Source organism: Dendrobates tinctorius, unplaced genomic scaffold, assembly GCF_039654945.1.
Source record: "Dendrobates tinctorius isolate UK_male_01 unplaced genomic scaffold, ASM3965494v1 ptg000028l, whole genome shotgun sequence".
NCBI lineage: Eukaryota > Metazoa > Chordata > Amphibia > Anura > Dendrobatidae > Dendrobates > Dendrobates tinctorius.
The window spans coordinates 24,400,687-24,424,734 of record NW_027361696.1 but is presented as its reverse complement, the minus strand read 5'-3'; the positions used below and the strand labels follow the sequence as shown (position 1 = coordinate 24,424,734).

At 42.7% G+C, this 24,048-nt stretch overlaps 1 protein-coding gene across 2 annotated transcripts; it reads left to right on the top strand.

Moving 5' to 3' along the window:
• The first annotated feature begins 212 nt into the window (after positions 1–212).
• Positions 213–24,048, top strand: LOC141085221 (sodium/potassium-transporting ATPase subunit gamma-like). Of its 2 annotated transcripts, none has more exons than XM_073570475.1 (6): positions 213–337; positions 16,944–16,979; positions 18,897–18,971; positions 20,760–20,793; positions 21,577–21,617; positions 23,270–24,048. In XM_073570475.1, the coding sequence occupies exons 1-6, from the start codon at positions 244–246 to the stop codon at positions 23,287–23,289; spliced, it is 300 nt and encodes a 99-aa protein (XP_073426576.1). In that variant the 5' UTR covers positions 213–243; the 3' UTR covers positions 23,290–24,048. The 2 variants fall into 2 exon arrangements, with proteins under 2 accessions (XP_073426576.1, XP_073426577.1); XM_073570476.1 differs by lacking the exon at positions 213–337 and adding an exon at positions 2,485–2,780.

Sequence of the window (24,048 nt, the reverse complement as noted above, 5' to 3'; positions counted from 1 at the left end):
CTGCTCAGTGTTCCTTAAAGGAGAACATACTCAGAAATGTAAAAACTCCGCTTTCTCTGATGGCATCGCATCCTGATCACGGAGGATTTATGGGATGTTGTGCAGAATCCTCTATGGAACTGGGACATGGGAACATGGAGCTGTGGGCTGGTTCATCATGTCATGCAGCAATGTAATGGGGAGGGGAAATGCAGACGGGGTTGGTGCAAAGATGCTTTAAAGGGCTGGACCAGGGAGGCATGAATGCGGCTGTACAGTCTGGATTTGGAGGAATCAGGAGATGCCAATGGAAGGAGCAGCAGGATGGGTCACAAGAGGACATGTGGCGAGGGCTCAGGTGCAGCAGAGCTGACTTTGTCAATTTAGCAGGACTGAATCAGGTGGAGTCGAGTGTGTCAGATGCAGCAGAGAGCTGACTATATTGATGGAGCAGGGATGATATGGCCAAGTCATGCATCTGTTTGCAGAGCATGATTTATTCATGTACATGTTACAAGCTTGTCAAGAACAGCACTTTAGACATAGACGGATAAAGCAGAACTGAATATGCTACAGCAGAGCTGAATATGCTACAGCAGAGACGAGTCTCGGTGTAACAGGGCCAAAATGAACATCGAGCTGAGTGTGCCAGGTGCAAGAGAGCCACGTATTTTGGATGCAACTGAACACAACTACAAAGCAGTGTAGCAGAGCTGAGTTTGTCAGAGTAGCAGGACTGGATTTCAAATGAGGTGGAGCAGAGCGGCATGTCAGGTGCTGCAGAGCATGTGTCATTGTAGGTCAGGTGCATCTCATGCAGCAGAGTCCATTCAGTGTAGGGATGACTATGTAGAAAATAGGAGTTTGTCATTCTAACAGGAGCCAATAACTGAGCAGTGAGGGCCAGATAGATGCACCAAGCCCTATACACCTGAAACGGGTTTTCCAACTCTGGGGACAGTTTTATTTGACTTAACGCCTTAGTGATGGAGCAAATTTTTAAAATTCTGACCAATATCACTTTATGTGGTGATAACTCTGGAACGCGTCAACAAATCCCATTGATTTTGAGATTGTTTTTTCGTGGCACATTATAATTTATCATAGTGGTAAATTTAGATTGATATGGTTTGTGTTTATTTATAAAAAATATCAGAAACTTGACAAAAATGTAAAAAAAATTTCAATTTTCAAATTTTGAATGATTATCTGTTTAATCCAGATAGTCATACCACACAAAAACATTAATAAATAACATTTCCCACATGTCTGCTTTACATCAGCACCATTTTTAAAATGCTAGTTTATTTTGTTAGGCTTTTAGGAGGTATAAAAATGTAGCAGTAATTTTTCATTTTTTCAAGGAAATTTGCCAAATTTATTTTTTGAGGGACCTATCCAGGTTTGAAGTGACTTTGGGGGTGCTATATATTGGAAAACCCCAAAAAGTGATACCATTTTAAAAACAGCACCCCCTGACATATTGAAAACTTCTGTCAGGTAGTTTATTAACCCTTCAGGTGATTTTCAGGAATTATTCCAAAGTGGCATAGCTGGAATGAAAAAGTGTTTGTTTACCACCTAAATGTCTCTAACTTCTGATCTGACCACTATATCCGGGAGACCCTCTATTTGGCCATGAACTGCTATGACAAACATCAGGACCACACAATCGTAATCTCGGTGTGTCAATTAGATTAAAGCGGAAGCCCCCACAACCTTTTAACCATTTTTCCGATGTAGTCACTTTTGACAGAGGCAACTAAGGGGTTAAACAGATATGGATGGTGTCAACAATGATCGTTTGTGATACAGCAAGTTGTCAGCTATAGTGGACAGCTGACAGCAGCTGGATTGTCACCTGTGTGGGAATGATATTCTCTTATATCTCAGGTCAGTAAAAAGACGTATTGGCTGTCATTAAGGGGTTAAATGCATGTAAATCATTTTGCCATTCGGTTTAATTAACAGTTTTGCCCTGTTTGGCATTTACAGGTGCCTTGTTTCTCTCAAATTCAATTTTTGTGGTAATAAATGAGCTGAGAGGAGCTCAGACAAAGACAGATAAGAGAGTTAGAAACTCTCCCATTGCACCCTCAGAATGAGCTCACTGACAGATTCTCAGTTAACCCACTGTATAGCCAGCAATAGACAGTGCAACCCATAGGCTACCGAAAGAAAACGGTGCAAAATCTTTAATGAAGCCTAATCACAAAAAATGAATTCTGTTCATAGACTCCCCATTTAATGTAGCAAAGCTAAGTATGTCATTTTGCACAACCCATCCTTCTAGCAATGGTTTCGGTGTGACCAGTCTGAGCTCTATGTGGTCGGTGGGGGGCGCTGTTTCTGGGAAGGGGTCAGTTTATTTTCCCGCATCTCCTCCGCACTCTCAGCACTAAATCAGCTGCAGCCAGCCCGAGCATCTCTCCAATCAGGGGGCCAATGGCGGAGCTGATGGTGGTTTAGACTTGCAGTGATTGGTAGAGAGACAGAGCCCCCTGGGAGAGAGGGATAAATGTAAGGACCCCCTCCTCTCCTCCCCACCTTAGCCAGCTGTGTGACTTCAGGTCTGCAGTGCTCCACTCTATAAGAGCAGGCAGATCCTACACTACATCCACTGCACACACTGGGTTCTGCTACATGCACTGACTCCTGGCATCACCAATGCACACAGCATATAGGATATAGCACCCCATAGATTGGCACCGAACTCTGCACCCCAATACAGGGACAGGCAAACTAGTGTCACTCCCTCCGGCACTGCAGTATGGCCACCCCAACCGAAAGAAGCGGAACAGGTAGGAAAAGAATCGAAAAAATGTGCGTGGCCCTTAGGGGCCAGGTGTTATAGAGATTTGGACTCTAGGGGGTTAATGTACCCAAGTGCATGCTACTGGCTGCAAACCCCTTTATGAGGCATGTAAAGAGTTATTGGGTTTAGTTATTGGTGATGTCTGGTCCGCATGGCACGTCTTTAGGTCTCGGGTCCATATTCTGCAGGGAGGACCGTCTTCTCTGCAGTATGTTCCTCCTCCATCCTTACTGCAGGTGCATTGCAGTGTCCCAGCTCTTCCTATGTGCTGCTGCAAGCTGGAGCACATGGGGTTAATAATGGATTAGGAGGGCTCACTGGAGGGGGACAGGGAAAATTCTGGGGGGTTACTGACCATGTAGAAGGTTTAGAGGGGCAATATGCAGTGATTGGGGTCATGGAGGGTGGATTTATGGAAAGTTCTCTGCAGTCATTAGGATCTCACTTGAGGAGTCACATAGGGACAGGCAGGGGGCACACATCAGGCATCCTAGAATATCTGGGCAGAGGGCACACATCGGGCATCCTAGATTATCTGCAGAGTGACAGATTGGGGCTGAGCTGCATTAAAGATTTAAGAATGGGCAGGAGCTGCTCGAGGAGACTTGGAATAAGTGAGAAGGATGAATGGGGAATGGAGGAGGAGGGGAAGGCGTTAGGGTATAGGAGCCCCGTCCCTATGGAAGTAATAGCAATGATTAGGCTGATGGGTGTGATGAATGATGAGGAACATGACGATTGTGCTAATACTTTTTTTTCAAATGTTAACAAATTGGCACAAAATTGTGCCGGTGATCTCAAAATATTTGAAGACCCAAAATAAGTGCCAACCCCAACATAAATGTATAATGGTAGACAGTCCCATTGTAGAATTCTGTAATATCATCAATTTACACTTGGATTTGGGTTTAATGAGACATATTGCTCCAAAAGAGGTGCAAGAACTTATTTTGGGGGCTCACGAGGTATCAATGGATATGGGCTGTAGATGGCCCTCCTAAGATTAGTTGGTCTTGATATTGGTGCCCCCTCGATCAGCCCTCTTGGAGGCGACTTTATGGTGTAATTGCTCTCTTTCCCTATAGCACCTCTGCAGGTATCTTTGGGAATTACGCAGCACATGTTAGCAGCAATGGCCAAGCACTGATATGAATGGCCACCGTTGGTTCTATAGAGGTCAGACTAGCATAGGAACTCGGACACCCCTCCTAGATGATGCATGCACTTTTTTTAGTTTTATATAACAGGCAAGTATGTAATGGATTTGGATCCTTGTCCGCAATGATGTCCTGGGATGAGGTTTCGGGAAGATCTATGGATTGGCTTGAAATGAATAATGGGGCAGCCAGCTGCTAAGGTTTTCCCCGTGGCTCCACTTGGGGATTCCAGAAATAGGATCTCCTGAGCTTCCCTGATCTGTTCTCCAAGAATAAAAAGGATGCCCGCCACTCCTCCCGGTGCCACTCAGGGTGCCAGGTTGTGCAGATGTTTCAATGTATTCAGCAGTAATGAAGGCACTGAACCAAACTGCCGACCTATAAAAAGAAATCACTTTACATGCAGTAGCGGCATCACCTAACTAATTGCCTCTGACTTCTGCAAGGCTTCTTTCTTCGCCTGGTCAGTCACTTAGCAACTGTTCAAGATTCTAAATTCTTGGAAAATCTTATGTTGGCATCTCGTTCTTCCAATGCCAATTATACCTGATACTTGGAAATACAGATGAATTGGGCAAACATTAGGTTAGATGAATGGTGGCATCATAAAAGAACACATGGGAGGTCTAACTTGTATGTGGTCAGAGTAAAATGAAACTTAGTCACTTAAGCAGGACCAGTCAGGAGCTTCTCAACCCTAGATTCAGTTGCATTGCCCAAGGTAAGAGCAAAAAGGTAGGTATTGTCTTCCCTGCAGGAACTAATAGGAGTTCAAGCTTGGAAGAAAACTCTAATAGGCGACTAGGATTTGATTCCCTTCAGTTGCTTAGTTCAAAATCCTCATTTTGGAGCCAAAGTCAAAAGCAGCCACAATTAAGATCTATGTGAACAACCATATCCATGCATTTCACAGAAAGCCCAATGATTATAATAGTAAGGGTTTAAGGTCTTATTCCTCATGAGGTTGCACTAATTGGGTTATTTTTTTACATTTTCTCAATATCACCTATGGTCATAAGGGAGCTTAGTTTAGTTGCATTACTGAACTATCTTGTTGTTATTTGATTAAGTCCTGTGATTTTTATATTATTATATACATGGCCTAGATATTTTTATTATGATTTATCTTTCCACAGTGTCACCTGTAGTCATAGGGGGGCTTAGTTTAATGAAGTAAATTAAATACAGTGGAATTAGTAATGATGTATATTGATTCAAGTGAGTCATCTACATCAGGGTTCCCCAACTCCAGTCCTCAAGGCCCACCAACAGGTCATGTTTTCAGGATTTCCTTTGCATTGCACAGGTGAAGCAATTATCACCTGAGCAATGCTAAGGAAATCCTGAAAACATGATCTGTTGGTGGGCCTTGAGGACTGGAGTTGGGGAACCATGATCTACATGACTTAAAGTACAAACAATATAAAGATCAGCCTTTTTACATTTTCCTACATGTCGCCTGTGGTGATAGGGGAGCTTAGTTAAGTTATGTAGATTATCTTCACTATCCAATGTAATTGCTAATTGTTGAGTCTTGTGAGTTGAATATTTTATATGGATGGTCTAATATGCAGATATACTGTAAATGATTTTTATATTTTTTAGTCTCACCTTTTGTTATAAGGAATTTAGTGATGTAGTTGGCATACGAAAAATATAATGCATTTACTATTGATATTTTTTTTACTAAATGGAGCTTGAGTATTTTATGCACAAAGCCCAGAATACAAATATACTGTTTTTCATGTGTGGTTATAGGGGAGTTTAGTTATGTAGATTGTCTAGAGTTCAGTAGTCATTGTTATTCTTTAAGTCCTGTGACTTGAAATTTTTTGTGTATATTGCTTAGAATACAAATATATAGATGCTAAGTAAAAGATTCAACAGCTCTCTAACATCACCTGTGGTCATAGTGGAGCTTAGTTTAATTATATAGATGATCTACACTGCCCATTGTATTTCCTAATTGTTGAGTCTAGTATGTTGAATATTTGTATGTTAATGGACTAAAATACAGACATTATTAGGAGGAACTTTATATTTTTAACATTACCACCTGTAGTCATAGGGAGCTTAGTTTAGTGATGCAGATGATATACACAGCACAAATAATGGAAATTGATTGAGTCAAGAGAGTTGATATTATATGTGCATAGCATAAAATACAGATTATGTTAATATTAGACTCTTTATGTTTCACAGTTCTATATAGTCACGTGTAGTTATAGGGGAGCTTAGTTAAGCTATGTAACTTAGAGCACAGTTGCTTCTGCAATATTTGGAGTTTTAGGAGTTGATTTTTTTGAATATTGCCTAAAATACAGGCAACAGAATTCTTCAGCATATTTATAATTACCAGCTCTCTGATGTCACCAGTGGTCATAGCAGAACTTAGTACAGTTACATAGATGACTTATACTACCTAACGTCATTCCTAATAAAATTATTGTGATTATATATTTTATATAAAATACCCTAAATGCAGATATTATTTTATGAGGACCCTAGTATCACCTCTAGCTTTTTGGACTGTTTAGTTTAGAGATGCAGTTGGCATATAGAACATACAATGTAGTTAATATTGATATTTACTAACTAAAGAAAGTTTGAATATTTTCCATACACGGCACAGAATACAAATAACATTCTGTATTTTCACCTGTGGTTATATGCCAGCTTAGTTAAGTCAATTAGATAACCTTGTATGCAGGTGTTATTCCATTATGTTCGTCAAATTCTGTTTAATTCAGCCTCTGTTTACATGGCCTGAAATGTAGTTTTGTTACAACTCCATAGTTTTACTTGTGATCATAGGGGAGATTATTTAAGTTGATGATCAAGAGTGCAGCCATTATGGCTTTTCATTTAGACCAGTGAGTTTATTATTTTTGACGTATATGATCTACAATACATAAACCAGTAGCATTTAGTGGTGTGTTGTGAGTTCATTTTCCCCTTCACCATTGAGGTCTGATGAACTCCCTCTTCTGGTGAAGGAAGGTAGTGAGGCTGATTACCAAGCACCTGGGCAGGATGATGATGACTGGGTGACGGGTATTACTGACTGGATATAAGGCAGCCGACGCCCTTCTACCTTGCTGGTGATCTCTCTGAGGGATTCTAGGAGACCAGTTTGATTCCTGCTCCTCAAAAGCTAAGTTTTCTGCTCTACTTTTTGCATTTATGTTTTGGTTTTGTTTTGCATTGTTTTCCTTGATTTCTGCCATTCCCTGCTGGGGTGAGCTGAATTCCTTTTTGCTCTGTCTTCAGAAAATACCTGAGTACTGATATAGTCTTTTTGAAGCCTAGCGTCTTCAGGGTTTTTTTTCCCTATCAGCTGTTGGCTCTTGTTTTGATAGGGTTTTGGCGGATTACAGACAGCAGCTTTTCTATCCTGTCCTATCTAGTTAGCTTGGGCCCCATCATTTGCTCAGCCTATCTTTCTATCTGTGTGAGTGTTTTTTCATCTTGCTTCACCGTCATTATACAGTGGGGAAAAAAAGTATTTAGTCAGTCAGCATTAGTGCAAGTTCCACCACTTAAAAAGATGAGAGGCGTCTGTAATTTACATCATAGGTAGACCTCAACTATGGGAGACAAACTGAGAAAAAAAAATCCAGAAAATCACATTGTCTGTTTTTTTTTCATTTTATTTGCATATTATGGTGGAAAATAAGTATTTGGTCAGAAACAAGCAATCAAGATTTCTGGCTCTCACAGACCTGTAACTTCTTCTTTAAGAGTCTCCTCTTTCCTCCACTCATTACCTTTAGTAATGGCACCTGTTTAAACTTGTTATCAGTATAAAAAGACACCTGTGCACACCCTCAAACAGTCTGACTCCAAACTCCACTATGGTGAAGACCAAAGAGCTGTCAAAGGACACCAGAAACAAAATTGTAGCTCTGCACCAGGCTGGGAAGACTGAATCTGCAATAGCCAACCAGCTTGGAGTGAAGAAATCAACTGTGGGAGCAATAATTAGAAAATGGAAGACATACAAGACCACTGATAATCTCCCTCGATCTGGTGCTCCACGCAAAATCCCACCCCGTGGGGTCAGAATGATCACAAGAACGGTGAGCAAAAATCCCAGAACTACGCGGGGGGACCTAGTGAATGAACTGCAGAGAGCTGGGACCAATGTAACAAGGCCTACCATAAGTAACACACTACGCCACCATGGACTCAGATCCTGCAGTGCCTTGACGTGTCCCACTGCTTAAGCCTGTACATGTCCGGGCCCGTCTGAAGTTTGCTAGAGAGCATTTGGATGATCCAGAGGAGTTTTGGGAGAATGTCCTATGGTCTGATGAAACCAAACTGGAACTGTTTGGTAGAAACACAACTTGTCGTGTTTGGAGGAAAAAGAATACTGAGTTGCATCCCTCAAACACCATACCTACTGTAAAGCATTGTGGTGGAAACATCATGCTTTGGGGCTGTTTCTCTGCAAAGGGGCCAGGACGACTGATCCGGGTACATGAAAGAATGAATGGGGCCATGTATCGTGAGATTTTGAGTCCAAACCTCCTTCCATCAGCAAGGGCATTGAAGATGAAACGTGGCTGGGTCTTTCAACATGACAATGATCCAAAGCACACCACCAGGGCAACGAAGGAGTGGCTTCGTAAGAAGCATTTCAAGGTCCTGGAGTGGCCTAGCCAGTCTCCAGATCTCAACCCTATAGAAAACCTTTGGAGGGAGTTGAAAGTCCGTGTTGCCAAGCGAAAAGCCAAAAACATCACTGCTCTAGAGGAGATCTGCATGGAGGAATGGGCCAACATACCAACAACAGTGTGTGGCAACCTTGTGAAGACTTACAGAAAACGTTTGACCTCTGTCATTGCCAACAAAGGATATATCACAAAGTATTGAGATGAAATTTTGTTTCTGACCAAATACTTATTTTCCACCATAATACCATAATATGCAAATAAAATGAAAAAAAAACAGACAATGTGATTTTCTGGATTTTTTTTTCTCAGTTTGTCTCCCATAGTTGAGGTCTACCTATGATGTAAATTACAGACGCCTCTCATCTTTTTAAGTGGTGGAACTTGCACTATTGCTGACTGACTAAATACTTTTTTTCCCCACTGTATGTTGGGGGCTGCCTATTGCTTTGGGGTCTGCTCTGGGGCTGTTTAGATTTCCCTTTCTGTCTTTAGGCTATGTAGTTCTCCGGCTGTGATCGAGGGGTCTAGGGCACCGTAGGAACCCCCCACGGCTACTGCTAGTTGTTGTTGATAGGTTCAGGGGTCTGCAATCCGATAGCTGCCAACTTCTCTGGTTTTCTGGACTTAGCTAGTATTTTTGTTTTTGCCTCCTACAGTGACTCATTCATAACAGTGGTGCATTAGTATCTCTACAGTGATGCTAAAAAAAAAGTGTTACCTGTGGTCATAAGGGAATGTAAATTGCCTAGAGTGTTTCCTTCCTCTAAGTAAATAACCTGGTGTATGGTTCTCTTACAGCCTTGTAGTGTCACCTCTGGTCACTGGGATGCTTAGTTAAGTTATGTTGATGGTTTACAGTGGATCAGTTACTGCTGCTTGTTGGGTCCTGTGAGTTGTGATGACTCCAGGAGTGGACCCTCTGGTTCGTGGCACCAACCTAACTAGGGCGAGCTAACCTAGTGAGGACCACCCCCTATACAGGGAGTGTCAGGGGCAGGCCCAAGGGGGTAAGGTGCCACGACTGCTGGAACCAGGTGGCCGGCTCACAGGAGACACGAATTAGTGTCTGCATGATGCAACAGGGAGTGTGCAGAAAGTGGGAGAGTGCAAAGCATGGACACAGGGGCATGCAGGGTATAGAACAGTACAGGGCGAGTGCATGGAAGCATGGATGGTACAGGACAATACAAGGCGCGTACACGGGAGTGTTCTAGATACTGGATAGTGCAAAGCTGAGTACACGGGAGCACGTATGGCGCGCACAGACAAGCAAGTCTGGGTGCGAGCAAAGCAGGGCGGGTGCAAAGGAGCACGTCAGAGTACTGAGTAGATAGAGCGCGTGCTGAGTGCAGGGTTAGACAGAGCGTGCGCAGAGAACACGCCTGAGTGCAAGGCAAGACAGAAGGTGTGCTAAAAAGCACAACAGGGCACAGAGCAGAGCGTGTGCCAAGAGGCACGACAGAACACAGTGCAGGAGCAGAGCGTAAGAACAGAGCATGTACTAGAAAGCACAGCAAGGCAGAGTACAGGAACGGTGCACAAGGCAGAGGAACCGAATACAGCGCACAGCCAGGCAAGGACCAAGCAGACCAAGCCAGGAAGCACAACAATAATCAGGCACCTCCCATAGGAAGAGGTAGCCTGATATAGGGCAAGAGCACAGGGACTTCCGGGTCAGGTCCTCCAGGACCATAGAGAGGGCATGGCTGCAGCTAGAGCCGAGAACTTGGCTGAATATCGTGATGTAGATAATATTTGAGTTGATAGTTTGAGTTGTTATTTTGTGCAACTCAAGTGTGAAAAAGAAAAGCTATATGTAATACAAGTCAAAATTAGAAATTAAATCATTGAGTGAACAGCTGGAGAAAAGAACTATGTAGTGTGTTACAACTGTTATTAAAAACATATTGAGCTTGTCTGAAACTCGATTCACTATATACTTTTCCCATAGAAAAAAAATGCCCCGTAATCAATACTCAATCCAGTAACACAATAATGACATCACTATTAATCTCACAGAGTGGCCTGATCCAAACTCCTTTTACTACTGTGTGTGCAATATATTGGAATAAACCATTATTCAGCTTTAACTCAACAATGTGTAAAAAATGAAACCCCCTGATAATCGAGCCCAGGGTGAAACACATTATCAGTTGTCTGAAAGACAAGAAGAGGTATGGAAATAAACTGGAATATGTCACATTATCTACATATCCAAGAAGCGTCATGAGATGGAAATGGTAGAAGCTACAAAAAGAAGCTCCAGGCAGCAAGTAAAAAACGTCACAAATGAGCCATAGCGACAACACAGAAAGTAACTCTCCTAACTGTGCTAAATAAAACCACTGTCACATCACCATGACCGAGCAAACTAAAAGCATCTACAGTATATCAGTTAACTTAAAACTAGAAATTCGATAAGTAACAGTATTATAGTAGCTATATTCTTGTACATAGGGGCAGTATTATAGTAGTTATATTATTGTACATAGAAGCAGTATTATAGTAGTTATATTCTTGTACATAGGGGGCAGTATTATAGTAGTTATATTCTTGTACATAGGAACAGTATTATAGTAGATGTATTCTTGCACATAGGGGCAGCATCATAGTAGTTATATTCTTGTACATAGGAGCAGTATTATAGTAGTTGTATTCTTGCATATAAAGGCAGTATTATAGTAGTTATATTCTTGTACAAAGGGGCAGTATTATAGTAGTTATATTCTTGTCCATAGGGGCAGTAGCATGTAGTTATATTCTTGTATATAGGAGCAGTATTATAGTAGTTATATTATTGTACATAGGGGCAGTATTATAGTAGTTATATTCTTGTATATAGGGGAAGTATTATAGTAGTTATATTCTTGTCCATAGGGGCAGTAGCATATAGTTATATTCTTGTATATAGGAGCAGTATTATAGTAGTTATATTCTTGTATATAGGAGCAGTATTATAGTAGTTATATTATTGTACATAGGGGCAGTATTATAGTAGTTATATTCTTGTATATAGGGGCAGTATTATAGTAGTTATATTCTTGTCCATAGGGGCAGTAGCATATAGTTATATTCTTGTATATAGGAGCAGTATTATAGTAGTTATATTCTTGTATATAGGGGCAGTATTATAGTAGTTATATTCTTGCAGATAGGGGCAGTATTATAGTAGTTATATTCTTGTACATAGGGGCAGTATTATAGTAGTTATATTCTTGTACATAGGAGCAGTATTATAGTAGTTATATTCTTGTACATAGGGAGCAGTATTATAGTAGTTATATTCTGGTACATAGAGGGCAGTATTATAGTAGTTATATTCTTGTACATGGTATTGTATTATTGTACACAGGTGGCAGTATTATAGTACTGTTCAGTTAAATTTGATGAAATTGAAGATATATGTATAAATCACTTTTAGTAGCTTTTGCCATTTGCATTATGTCATTGAAAAGTCACTTTCTAAATCTGCTGCCTCAGTGAAGTGTCGTCCAGATCGCTGTCGTGACCTTCCGTTCCCTGTTGAGGACGCGTCGCGTTTCTTTGTTTACTGCTTAATTCTGCATTAATGTCACTTTAGGATTAGATATAAACCCTCCTCGTCTGTGATGCTGTATTCGCTGTTTATGGCCGCAATGTTATCTGTTAAACTTCTGTAATCCTGATACTTCTGGTGTAATATTGACTATGGAGGTTACATTTCGTTTATACAGTTATTCTGAGCGTCTCTTTCATTCATTTTACATTTAGGCTCAGAAATGGTATTCTTCCTTAATTTGTGCTGATAGGCAGATGCGTCCCGGCCGCCGCCGATCACTTTGTGGTTAATGGACGGCTTTCCTCCGGCTCTTGTCAGGAGCAGTCGGCTGTGAATGTGCTGACTCCATGTCTTCTTACAAGGCCATGAATACGAGAAGCTTCATGAGATGCGCAGAGGGTCCCTGCTGACCTATGAAATCCCCAAAGTGCTGTCTGCCCCTCTCCAGCCCATTCCACAGTCTTCCTTCTGATACATTTACTGTATTTCTGAAGGATTTATTCTTATATTGTTACATGCATGAAAAATTCTCAAAATACCCCACAGTGGCTGCTTTTATCTTCTAGGGCTTCCATCATGCTGATCCATCCCGGGGCCGATCCCAGCTCCGTCCCTCGTGGGAAGCGTTGCCCTGGGATTGCTTACTTCTTATTGGATAGGAACAGGTGGTCCGGCCCGCTGCACTTCTACTTCTCTCCTCTTAATCCATTAGATAAAAAAGAGGATGAAACGATGTCTCCTTCCACTGACACATGCGATATAGGAACTGGAGAATTCAAGGATGCAGTCAGCTCAGAGACAACAGTGGGTGCACAGGAAGAGCAATGGAGGAACAGAATTCATGGTCATGTGTTGGGCTGAGGCTGACCGTAAGAGTCATGGAGGAAACCATAGTCATGTGTTAGGCTGAGGCTTGACATTAGGAGCTATGAAGGAACCCATAGTCATATATTAGGCTGTGGCCTGATATTAGGAGGTATGGAGGAACCCACGGTCATATATTAGGCTATGGCCTGACATTAGGAGCTATGGAGGAACCCACGGTCATATGTTAGGCTGTGGCCTGACATTAGGAGCTATGGGTGAACCCATGGTCATACACTGGCCAAAAAATAAAGGGAACACTTAAATACCACATTCTAGATATCTCTGAATGAAATATTCCAGTTGCAAATTTGTATTCATTGCATAGTGGAATGTGTTCAGAACAATAAAACATAATTATCAATGTAAATCAAAATGAATATCCCATGTAGGTCTGGATTTGGAATGATACTCAAAATCAAAGTGGAAAATCAAATTACAGGCTGATCCAACTTCAGTAGAAATGACTCATGACAAGGAAAAGATGCTCAGTATTGTATGTGGCCTCCACGTGCCTGTATGACCTACCTACAGTACAACGCCTGGGCATGCTCCTGATGAGATGGCAGATGTTCTCCTGAGGGATCTCCTCTCAGACCTGAACTAAAGCATCTGCCAAATCCTGGACAGTCAGTGGTGCAATGTGATATTGGTGGATGGAGCGAGACTTGATGTCCCAGATGTGCTTGATCAGATTCAGGTCTGGGGAACGAGCGGGCCAGTCCATAGCTTCAATGCCTTCATTGTGCAGGAGCTGCTGACACACTCCAGCCACATGAGGTCTGGCATTGTCCTGCATTAGGTGGAACCCAGGGCCAACCACACCAGCATATGGTCTCACAAAGGGTCTGAGGATCTCATCTCAGGCTACCTCGGGTGAGGACATGGAGGGCTGTGCGGCCCTCCAAAGAAATGCCACCCCACACCATTACTGACCCACTGCCAAACCGGTCATGCTGAAGGATGTTGCAGGCAGCAGATCGCTCTCCACGGCCTCTCCAGACTCTCTCACGTCTGGCACATGTGCTCAGTGTGAACCTGCTTTCATCTATGAAGAGCACAGGGCGCCAGTGATGAATTTGCCAATCCTGGTATTCTGTGGCAAATGTAAAGTGTCCTGCACGTTGTTGAGCTGTGAGCACAACCCCCATCTGTGGACGTCGGGCACTCAGGCCATCTTCATGGAGTTGGTTTCTAACCTTTTGTGCAGACACATGTACATTTGTGGCATGCTGGAGGTCATTTTGCAGAGCTCTGGCAGTGCTCCTCCTGTTCCTCCTTGCACAAAGGCAGAGGTAGCGGTCCTGCTGCTGGGTTGCTGCCCTCCTACGGCCCCCTCCACGTCTCCTGGTGTACTGGCCTGTCTCCTGGTAGCACCTCCAGCCTCTGGACACTACGCTGATAGACACAGCAAACCTTCTTGCCACAGTTTGCATTGATGTGCCATCCTGGAAGAGCTGCACTACCTGAGCCACTTGTGTGGGTTGTAGAGTCCGTCTCATGCTACCACATGTGTGAAAGCACAACCAACATTCAAAAGTGACCAAAACATCAGCCAGAAAGCATTGGTACTGAGATGTGGTCTGTGGTCCCCACTGGCAGAGCCACTCCTTTATTGAGGGTGTCTTGATAATTGCCAATAATTTCCATCTGTTGTCTATTCCATTTGAACAACAGCATGTGAAATTGAATGTCAGCCAGTGTTGCTTCCTAAGTGGACAGTTTGATTTCACAGAAGTTTGATTTACTTGGAGTTATATTCTGTTGTTTAAGTGTTCTCTTTATTTTTTGAGCAGTGTATATTAGGCTGTGGCCTGACATTAGAAGCTATGGATGAACCCACAGTCATATATTAGGCTGTGGCCTGACATTAGGAGCTATGGAGGAACTCTTAGGCTAAGTTCACATGTTGTGGAGCTCCCGCGGAAGTTACCGTGAGAATTCCGGAATTCCATTCCGCAGGAAAATCGCATTTTAAATTCCTGCGATTTTCCCGCGGAAAAACTAGCGATTTGCAAGCATAATTAGCTTGCAGGATTCTAGCGTTTTCCAAGCGATCTGTAGCATCGCTTGGAGAACTGATTGACAGGTTGGTCACACTCGTCAAACACAGTGTTTGACTAAGTGTGACCAACTTTTTACTATTGAGGCTGCCTATGCGGCATCAGTTTTAAAAAGATCTAATGTTAAAAATATTAAAAAAAATAAAAATTCATCATATTCTCACCTTCCGACTTCCCGTGCAGCGTCCTCAGGCCTCCGCGATGCTCCGACAGGTCCCGTTCCCAGTGATGCATTGTGGCAATGACCTCTGATGACATCATGGTCTCACGAGACTGCTACAGCATTGCGAGACGCGACGTCAGCAAAGGTCATCGCAATGCATTACTGGGAACGGGACCTGCTGCGTGTATCGCTGAAGCCTGGTGATGCTGCACGGGACGTCGGAAGGTAAATATAACCCGATTTTTTTATTTAAATTCTATTTTTTACAGGGATATGGTACCCAGAGCCTGGAGGACAGTCTCCTCTCCTCCGGACCCTGGGTACCATCCGCAAATGTTCTGCTTACTTTTCGCATGGTGGGCACAGCCACATGCGGAAAGGAAGCAGAACAATGCATTCCTATGTGGGCGGTATTGCCGCGATTCCACAAATTAATGAGCATGCTGCGGATTTTTCCGCGATGCGATTCCGCTGCGGGAAAATCCGCAGCATTAGCACAGCATCGCGGAATCCCATAGGATTGCAAGGGATGCTGTTTTTTCGCATTTTTCTGGCAAAATCGCGTGGTAAAAACCGTTGCGTAAACGCAAAAAAACCTGAATGTGTGAACGCAGCCTAAATCTTGTTTGGCTGTGTCTAATAGTAGAAGGATGAATAGTACTGTCTCTTACTATGGCAGCCTGGGCATGTCTTCTGGGGTCCATGGGTAGTCTAGACCCTTCGACCCTTTTTGCTCATGTCATGAGGGATCAGAGACTAAATTCAGCTACATTTGGCACCACATGGCGGTTGCATTTATTTTAGCACTACCGTAGGCTTCACACAATGTAGCACATGACATGGATTTTGTATTTGGGACCTAAAATTAAAAAAAGACAACTCCTTGGAAGTGATTTGCAACAGGTCTGTTTTTATTTTGGGTGTCATTACAAACGAGCGGCATACAGTGAGATGCACAATCTGCAGAGTGGCACACAATGAGATGCACGATCTGTCGAGCGGCAAACAATGAGATGCATGATCCGTTGAGCGGCAAACAATGAGATGCATGATCCGTTGAGCGGCACACAATGAGACGCACGATCCACCACTTCATTCGATCTTCCGCTCTGGGTCTGATACTAATTAAGTGTGTTTTGCTGCACAATTTGACTTTCCAGTAAATATCTTCCAATACTTGCTCTCTTCTGCCTCCTGGTGGCCAGCAGTGGATTTGCACACAAGACTTCGAGCTTTGTAAGACTCAGATCTGGGCTGTTTAACCCTACATAAAAATGTGCAAGAATCATTAGATTCCCAGCACACGGCTCAAAGTAGACTCAGCCACTTAGAAATAAAATCAATCGCAGACTTTTAGCTCCAGCCACCAGGAATTAATGCTCTCAAGGATCTCTACACTTAGATAGACCTGTCTGGGCGACTGAGACCCTACAAGGGTATCTGAAAATTTAAACTTAATAAATGGCTCCAAGCCTAAAAATAAATCTTTATTCTTCTGGGCAATGGAGGAATTCTGCAAGTTGGGGTCTGGATTTGCCAATAAGTGTCAAGGTTGGACATTGCAGTATTATGGTGGAATCAATGCATTTTACTCTACATTCGTGGGTGGAAAGGAATGGGCTGTAGGGGGTTAATGCATAAATCATGTGATCGTTATAATCTGAACTTTTCTGTCTTTTTCACAGTCAACATATATGGAAATGAAAACCCTTTTGTCTATGGTAAGTCCAGAGCATTGATAATAGCATATTATTCAATATTCGGAGAATAAGGTGCATTTATACCGCCAGTATTGGAAGGCGATCATTGAATACAGCTTTTCAGGGTTGTACAGAGATGCCATTTGATACGGCTATCCAATTCCCATATTCTACATTAAATTCCTTAATAATATTCCTATACAACGCTCCCATCATATCATTAGAATATTTCAAAATATCAATGTACACATTATGAATAATAATACCACCATATAATGCCCAAATAGTATTGCTATACTGTGTTCATGTCATCTCACTTATAATATGCCCAAATAATCCCATTATACACAGAATTATAAATAATGCTGCCATACACTGCCCTAATAGTTTTCTTTACAGCATTCATCATATCACTATAATAAGCCCAAATAATGTACCAAATAATAATAATAATAATCTTTATTTTTATATAGCGCTAACATATTCCGCAGCGCTTTACAGTTTTGCACACATTATCATCTTATAAATAATGCTGCCATACTAATAGCTATACAGTGCTAATATCACAATTTTCCCAGATAATACCAAAGTGCACAATAATATAAGTAATACCACCATATAGTGCTCAAATAGTATTGTTGTACCACTCTCTCATCACTATAATATGCCCAAATAATAACAGTGCACACAGTAATATAAATATTGCCACCAGACAGTGTTAAGTATTGTTATACAGAGCTCATATTATAGTAATAATATTCCTATACAGCGCTCACATCATATCATTATAATATTCCCAAATATCAATGAACACAATATTATAAATAATATCGCCATATAGTGTCCAAATAGCTTTGCTATACTGTGTTCACATCATCTCACTATAATATGCCCAATTAATCCCAATCTACACAAAATTATAAATAATGTGGCCATACTGTGCCATAATAGTTATCTATATAACACTCATATCACTGTAATAAACCCAAATAATACCAGTGCACACAGTAAGATAAATATTGCCCCCAGACAGTGCCAAGTAGTATTCTTATACAGTGCTCATATATCAATATAGCACGCACAAATAATCCCATTGTATGTAAAATTTTAAATAATACTGTCAGTGCCCCAATACTATCGCTATACAGTGCTCAGATCATAACACCACACACAAAGAATACCAGTGCAATACTGTGCCCTAGTATCTTTGTAGCATGCTTACATTTTAGCACTTTATGCCCGAATAATACCAATGTACACAGTACCATAAATAATGCTACCATACAGTGCCCTAAGAGGTTGAAAGGGAGATTACTGTTCAGCAATACTGTAGATGCAATGTATGGCAGCATTATATATAACACTGTGCACATCAGGATTATTTGGGAATATTATAATGACATGATGTGAGCACTTTGTAGTAATACGCCTATCAGTATAATATGCCCAAATAATACCAATGTACACAGTAGTATAAATATGCTGCCATACAGTGCCCAAATAGTATTTCTATACAGTGATCACACTGTAGCACTATACTATGCTCAAATAATACCAAGGAGCACATTATAAATAATGCTGAAATACACTGTCCTATAGTATTCCTATAGCTCTATACTATTCCCTAATAGCACCAATGTACACAGCACAATAATAATGCTGCCACACGGTGATCGCATGAAAACTGCACTTAGTAGAAACTGTGAGAGTCTGCAAATAAAAAGCTCTGCCCTAGAGGATGGCACTGATCACTCCTGGAAAATGGAGCAGTAATCAGTGACTGACCCCATCTGAGGACCGTATAGAAATACCCCCCTGTAGTCACACGAATCCTGCCCCATTGTGTTATGTTTAGCATGCGGCAACAGGACAATAAGCTCCCATGTCCTTGTACTGCCTCCGCGGATCCATCACTTCTCCAGCCTTCTCTGATTTCAGATTATGAAACTCTACGGATGACCGGACTTATTCTTGCAATCGTCATGTTTGTATTGGGGATCATCACTGCTATTAGTAAGTATTGCCATCCCCTGGCCATAATTAAAGGGGTACTTTCATGTAGAAGACCCCTGTCCATAGCTCCTATTATGGAAGTAGCGGACACAGACAGAAGAGGCCCCTGTGCAAGAAAAATATTTGGGCCCTTCATTAAAACGCACAATTTCACCTGTTTTGGAAGTGTTAGTGGCCTGTGGCATAACTTCAGTCCAATGAACCCTGGTGCAAAATGTGGCCCTGGGCCTCCACTTCCAAGTTTGGCAGATGTTTAGGCCTTTGCAGTGTTCTATATCCTATAAGACATACACCTTCACTCTCTATGTAATAGTGTCCCCATCCTGGCACCTTCCTGGAATATTATCCCCCGTCCTTAACCCTTTCTGTAATAATGTTGCCAGTCCTGGCCTCTTTCTGTAATTAAGCTCCCATTCTTGGCCCCTTCTTGTAATAACGCCCCCTGTCCTTGGCCTTTTCCTGTTATAATGTCAGTCAACATGGGCCCCTTCCTGGTATATGTCCCCCATCCTGGACCTCATTCAGGTATAATCTCCCCCATCTTGAGCCCCTTCATGTTATAATGTCCTCCATCATTGATCCTTTCTGTAGTAATGTTCCCAGTCCTGGCCTTTTTCTGTAATTAAGCTCCCAGTCTTGGCCCTTTCCTGTAATAACATCCCCTATCCTGGGCCTGTTATAATGTCAGTTAACATGGGCCCCTTCCTGCTAGAATGTCCCCCATCCTGAGCCCCTTCCTGGTATAATGTCCCCCATTCTGAGCCACTTCCTGGTATATGTCCCCCATCCTGGACCTCATTCTGGTATAATCTCCCCCATCATGAGCCCCTTCCTGTTATAATGTCCCCCATCATTGACCTAATCCTGGTATAATATCCCCCGTCCATCCTTGACCCTTTCTGTAGTAATGTCCAGTCCTGGCCTCTTTTTGTAATTAAGCTCCCAGTCTTGGCCCTTTCCTGTAATAACATCCCCTATCCTGGGCCTTTTCCTTTTACAATGTCAGTCAACATGGGCTCCTTTCTGGTAGAATGTCCCTCATCCTGAGCCCCTTCCTTGCATAATGTCTCCCATCCTGAGCCCCTTCCTAGTATAATGTACCCCATCCTGGACCTCATTCAGGTATAATGCCCCCCATCCTGAGCCTTTTCCTGGTTTAATGTCCCCCATCCTGGACCTAATTCTGGTATAATGTCCCCTATCCTGAGCCCTTTCTTGGTATAATGTCCTCCATCCTGATCCCCTTCCTTGTATAATGTCCCCCACCCTCTACCTCATTCTGGTATAATGTACTCCATCCTGAATCCCTTCCTGGTGTAATGTTCTCCATCCTGGACCCCTTCCTGGTACAATGTCCCCTATCCTGGACCTCATTCTGGTACAATGTTCCACATCCTGAGCCCCTTCCTAGTATAATGTCCCCCATCCTCTATCTCATTTTGTTATAATGTCCCCCATACTGACCATACTGAACCCCTTCCTGGTGTAATGTTCTCCATCCTGGGTCCCTCCCTTCCTGGTATAATGCCCTCCATCCTGGCCCCCCATCCATGCTGGTTCCCTTCCTGGACCCCCATCCATCTATGAGCCAGAACTGAGAGCAGCTCTCTAGAAGAGGCTCCTAGTATGGAGAACTCGATCAGTCTATATATCACACATATGAACATTGATCTCCATGGCTGCTGCATTGTGTACAATGTCAATCCATTATTACAAAGACAAAAGTGCCCTGTATCCTTCTGTCGGCCCCCAACGATTAATAACCATTTACTATCTATTTTTCAACAGGTAATAAATTCAAATGCAAACAAAGGAATGCAAAGTAAGTGACAAGCCCCGCCCTCGCTCATCCACTTGTCTCCGCCCTCGCCCATCCACTTGTCTCCTCCCGCGCCCAGCTCTTTGTCCCAGCTTAAATATTCTGACACTTTTCTATCTTAACTTTAACCAGATTATAACCTTTTTTTGGAACCTTTCTATCAGACTGAACATTCGGTCTCCTCGATGCCGCTCCTGCCGGGCAGGAAGAATACATTGTATCAGCGCCAGTGTGATACCATTCATAACAATAGCAGCTGTCAATCTGCTCCCGGCGAGAGGTCGGCTCTGGGTGAACCCGCTGCCATCAGAGGCATCGCACCTGCTGTGCCAGCTTCTATAATGAATTGCCAGACTCTTTTATACCAGCCGCTGCCGCAGCTGAGGCTCAGACAGACATGTTATATTTATAGAGTTCCCCCACCTCTCCCTCTCTGTCTGGTATTCATCAATAGCTCTTAAAATCAGCATTAATCATTTAATAGATTTCAAAGGCACTTATTGCATTTATCTAGTGGTCCATTTACTTGAAACCTCATTTTCTGAGACCTCCCCCCTCTGATGCCTATACATTTGCTGTTTACATTTTGAGAAGTAATTCACTTAAGCGGCCACAAGGGAGCATGAGCATTCCAGCAAGGCTAATCAGAAATACTGTAACTCCTGTCATTCTCTACAGCTGCCATCTGGGGCAGCATATTTTGTTTCAGAGCTGCTCATTATTGAATCAAATATTTTAATATAAAATATAATACTAATTTACATTTTTTTTTACTTTTCAACTTAGTGGATCCCAATCTGAAGGACGACAACCTCTACAAACTCAAAGTAAGTGGAATCATTTATAGAGTTCTCTACTGATTAATCCCTTTTTGTGTTGTTGTTATGACTGTCTGACAACTGATTGTCCTCCTTTGATCACGGATTATCCTCCTGAATCTTCAAGTGTTTCATTCTTCTGCAGCGCCACCACAGGAGACCCGATGTATAAGGGTGTGTGCACACGCTGCGGATTCTGCTGCGGATCCGCAGCGGTTTTGGCCCTGCGGATCCGCAGCAGTTTCTGCTGCGTTCTACAGTACCATTATAATCAATGCAATACAAAAATGCTGTGCACATGCTGCGGATTTTTCCACGTGGATTTGCTGCGGTTTCAAATCCACAGTATGTCAATTGTGTGGATTCTGCAGCGGTTTTACACCTGCTCCATTGTCCAGGTGTCAAACCGCAGGGCTAAACCGCAGGCTAATCCGCAGATCCTGCGGACTTACCTGGGGATTTTGCTAAATTTGCAGACCAATCCGCAGCGTGTGCACTTACCCTTACACAGGCCTCATTGCTGGGTGCTCCAGACAGAGTCGCTCTTGTATAGTAGCAGATCTCTGCTTCGGAAAATGGGAGGGGATTAAGTAACGAAAACCACTTTCACCTGTAATTTTTAGTAAATCCCCCAACTGGAAATGTCCCAGACAGTGGTGCCACATATGCTTGAAAGTGCTGCTCCTGGAACTATTGGGGAGTATTTTCTGATTTTTTTAATGATATGTGGGTGGGTCCAGAATTCTAGAATAGATAGGAGGTGGAGTCAGATTTCGAGAAAGGAATGGGGGGTGAGGCCAGATTTCTAGAATGGAATAGGGGTGGGGCAATATTTTCTAATGGGGTGGGGCCAGATTTCTAGAATGAACTGGGGGTGGTACCAGATTTCTAGAATGGAATGGGGGCAGGGTCATATTTACTGATGGGGTTGGGCTAAAGTTCCTGAAAAGAACGGGTGTGAGGCCAGATTTCTAAAAAGGGATGGGGGTGGGGCCAGATTTTTAGAAAAGAATTGGAGTGGAACCAGTTATCTAGAATGGAATGGGGGCGAGGCCATATTTCCTGATGGGGTGGGACTAGATTTCCTGAAAAGAATGGAGATGGAGCCAGATTTCTAAAGAATGAGGGCAGGGACAGATTTCTCAAAAAAAAAATGTGGAAGTGGGGCATTATATCCAAATATGGGTGAGTCAGACGTTTTTAAATTAATGAAGGTGTGGCCAGATGTCCTTATAGGGGTGGAGCCCGATTCCCAACGGTGGTGGGGTCAGATTTAAGTGGAATTGCATTGGTGCCAGATGACTTGAAAGATTTTGAAGGAAGAATTCTCAGTTGGATGGTAGTGGAAGAAGTTGTAGAGTGGTGCCAGATTTCTCCTTGGGGATACTGCTACATTTTGTTAAATGGGAAAGGGATGGTGCAATTTTTTCAATTTTTTTTTAAAGGGAGTCGTGATCCATTTTTCAAAGAGGCATGGTTCCTTTAAGGGGGAGAAGAGTGGTGCTACATTTCTTAAAAGAAGTTGTCCTAAAATATTTGGGAGGGAAAGAAGACCTGGCCTTGCTCCACTTGTTAGAGGGGGTGGAGATGATGTCACTTTCCTTGGACATCTATTATGTAATATATCAATCGTTTCCTTTGTGTATCTTTTTCCCCCTCAGCTCCTGCCGGAAGTGTATAGTCCACAGTCCTCCACCCTTCATTTCTGCTGCAGGATTCAGTCTCTGGACTCCCTCTCGTCATGTAACGATGGGGGAAGGGATCAAAAAAAATTTGCCCCCATCAATGTCAATGTCCCGGATAGCGTGTTCAATGCATGTGTGTCTCTCCCCTGCGTGACTCCCCCATTCCCCTGGCCAAAAAAGAAAAAAAACTACAGAGCTTCCATTTCTCCTCATCCTAGAAGATTGACTCCAAGACGCCTCCAACCAGAAACACAGAGCGAGATGCACAAAGAGATTCAGACAGGGGGCACCATGGCTGAGCAGATACATCCAATGGGAATATTCTCCTAAAATATCAAAACTTAGCACAAAGTTGCGGGCTGCCTCCTTCCCTCCCCCACCGCTACCGCACCTAGAATGTAGGGTCCAAGCAGTTACCCCAAAAATTGGACAGATTCCCAATGTCTCCAAATCGCAAGCTCTAAGGGGTTTATGGGTAATACTGACTCCTCTTCCCCACACGAATATACAACATTAGCCCTCTACCAGGTCTGACGCTGATCACCAAAGTCTGTTGCCGCTGCTCTCCTGCAGGTCTCTCTTCCACGAATGAATGGGTTAAATCTGGTGGATGGTGTGACATAAATCTATATTAATAAATGGCTGTAAGAGGATAGATCTATATCTGATATATGCGCATGGATTATATATGCAACTTAGATTTTTTTTCGCTATTCTTCCCCAGACGCGTCAATAAAACAAGTTATTTCTATAAA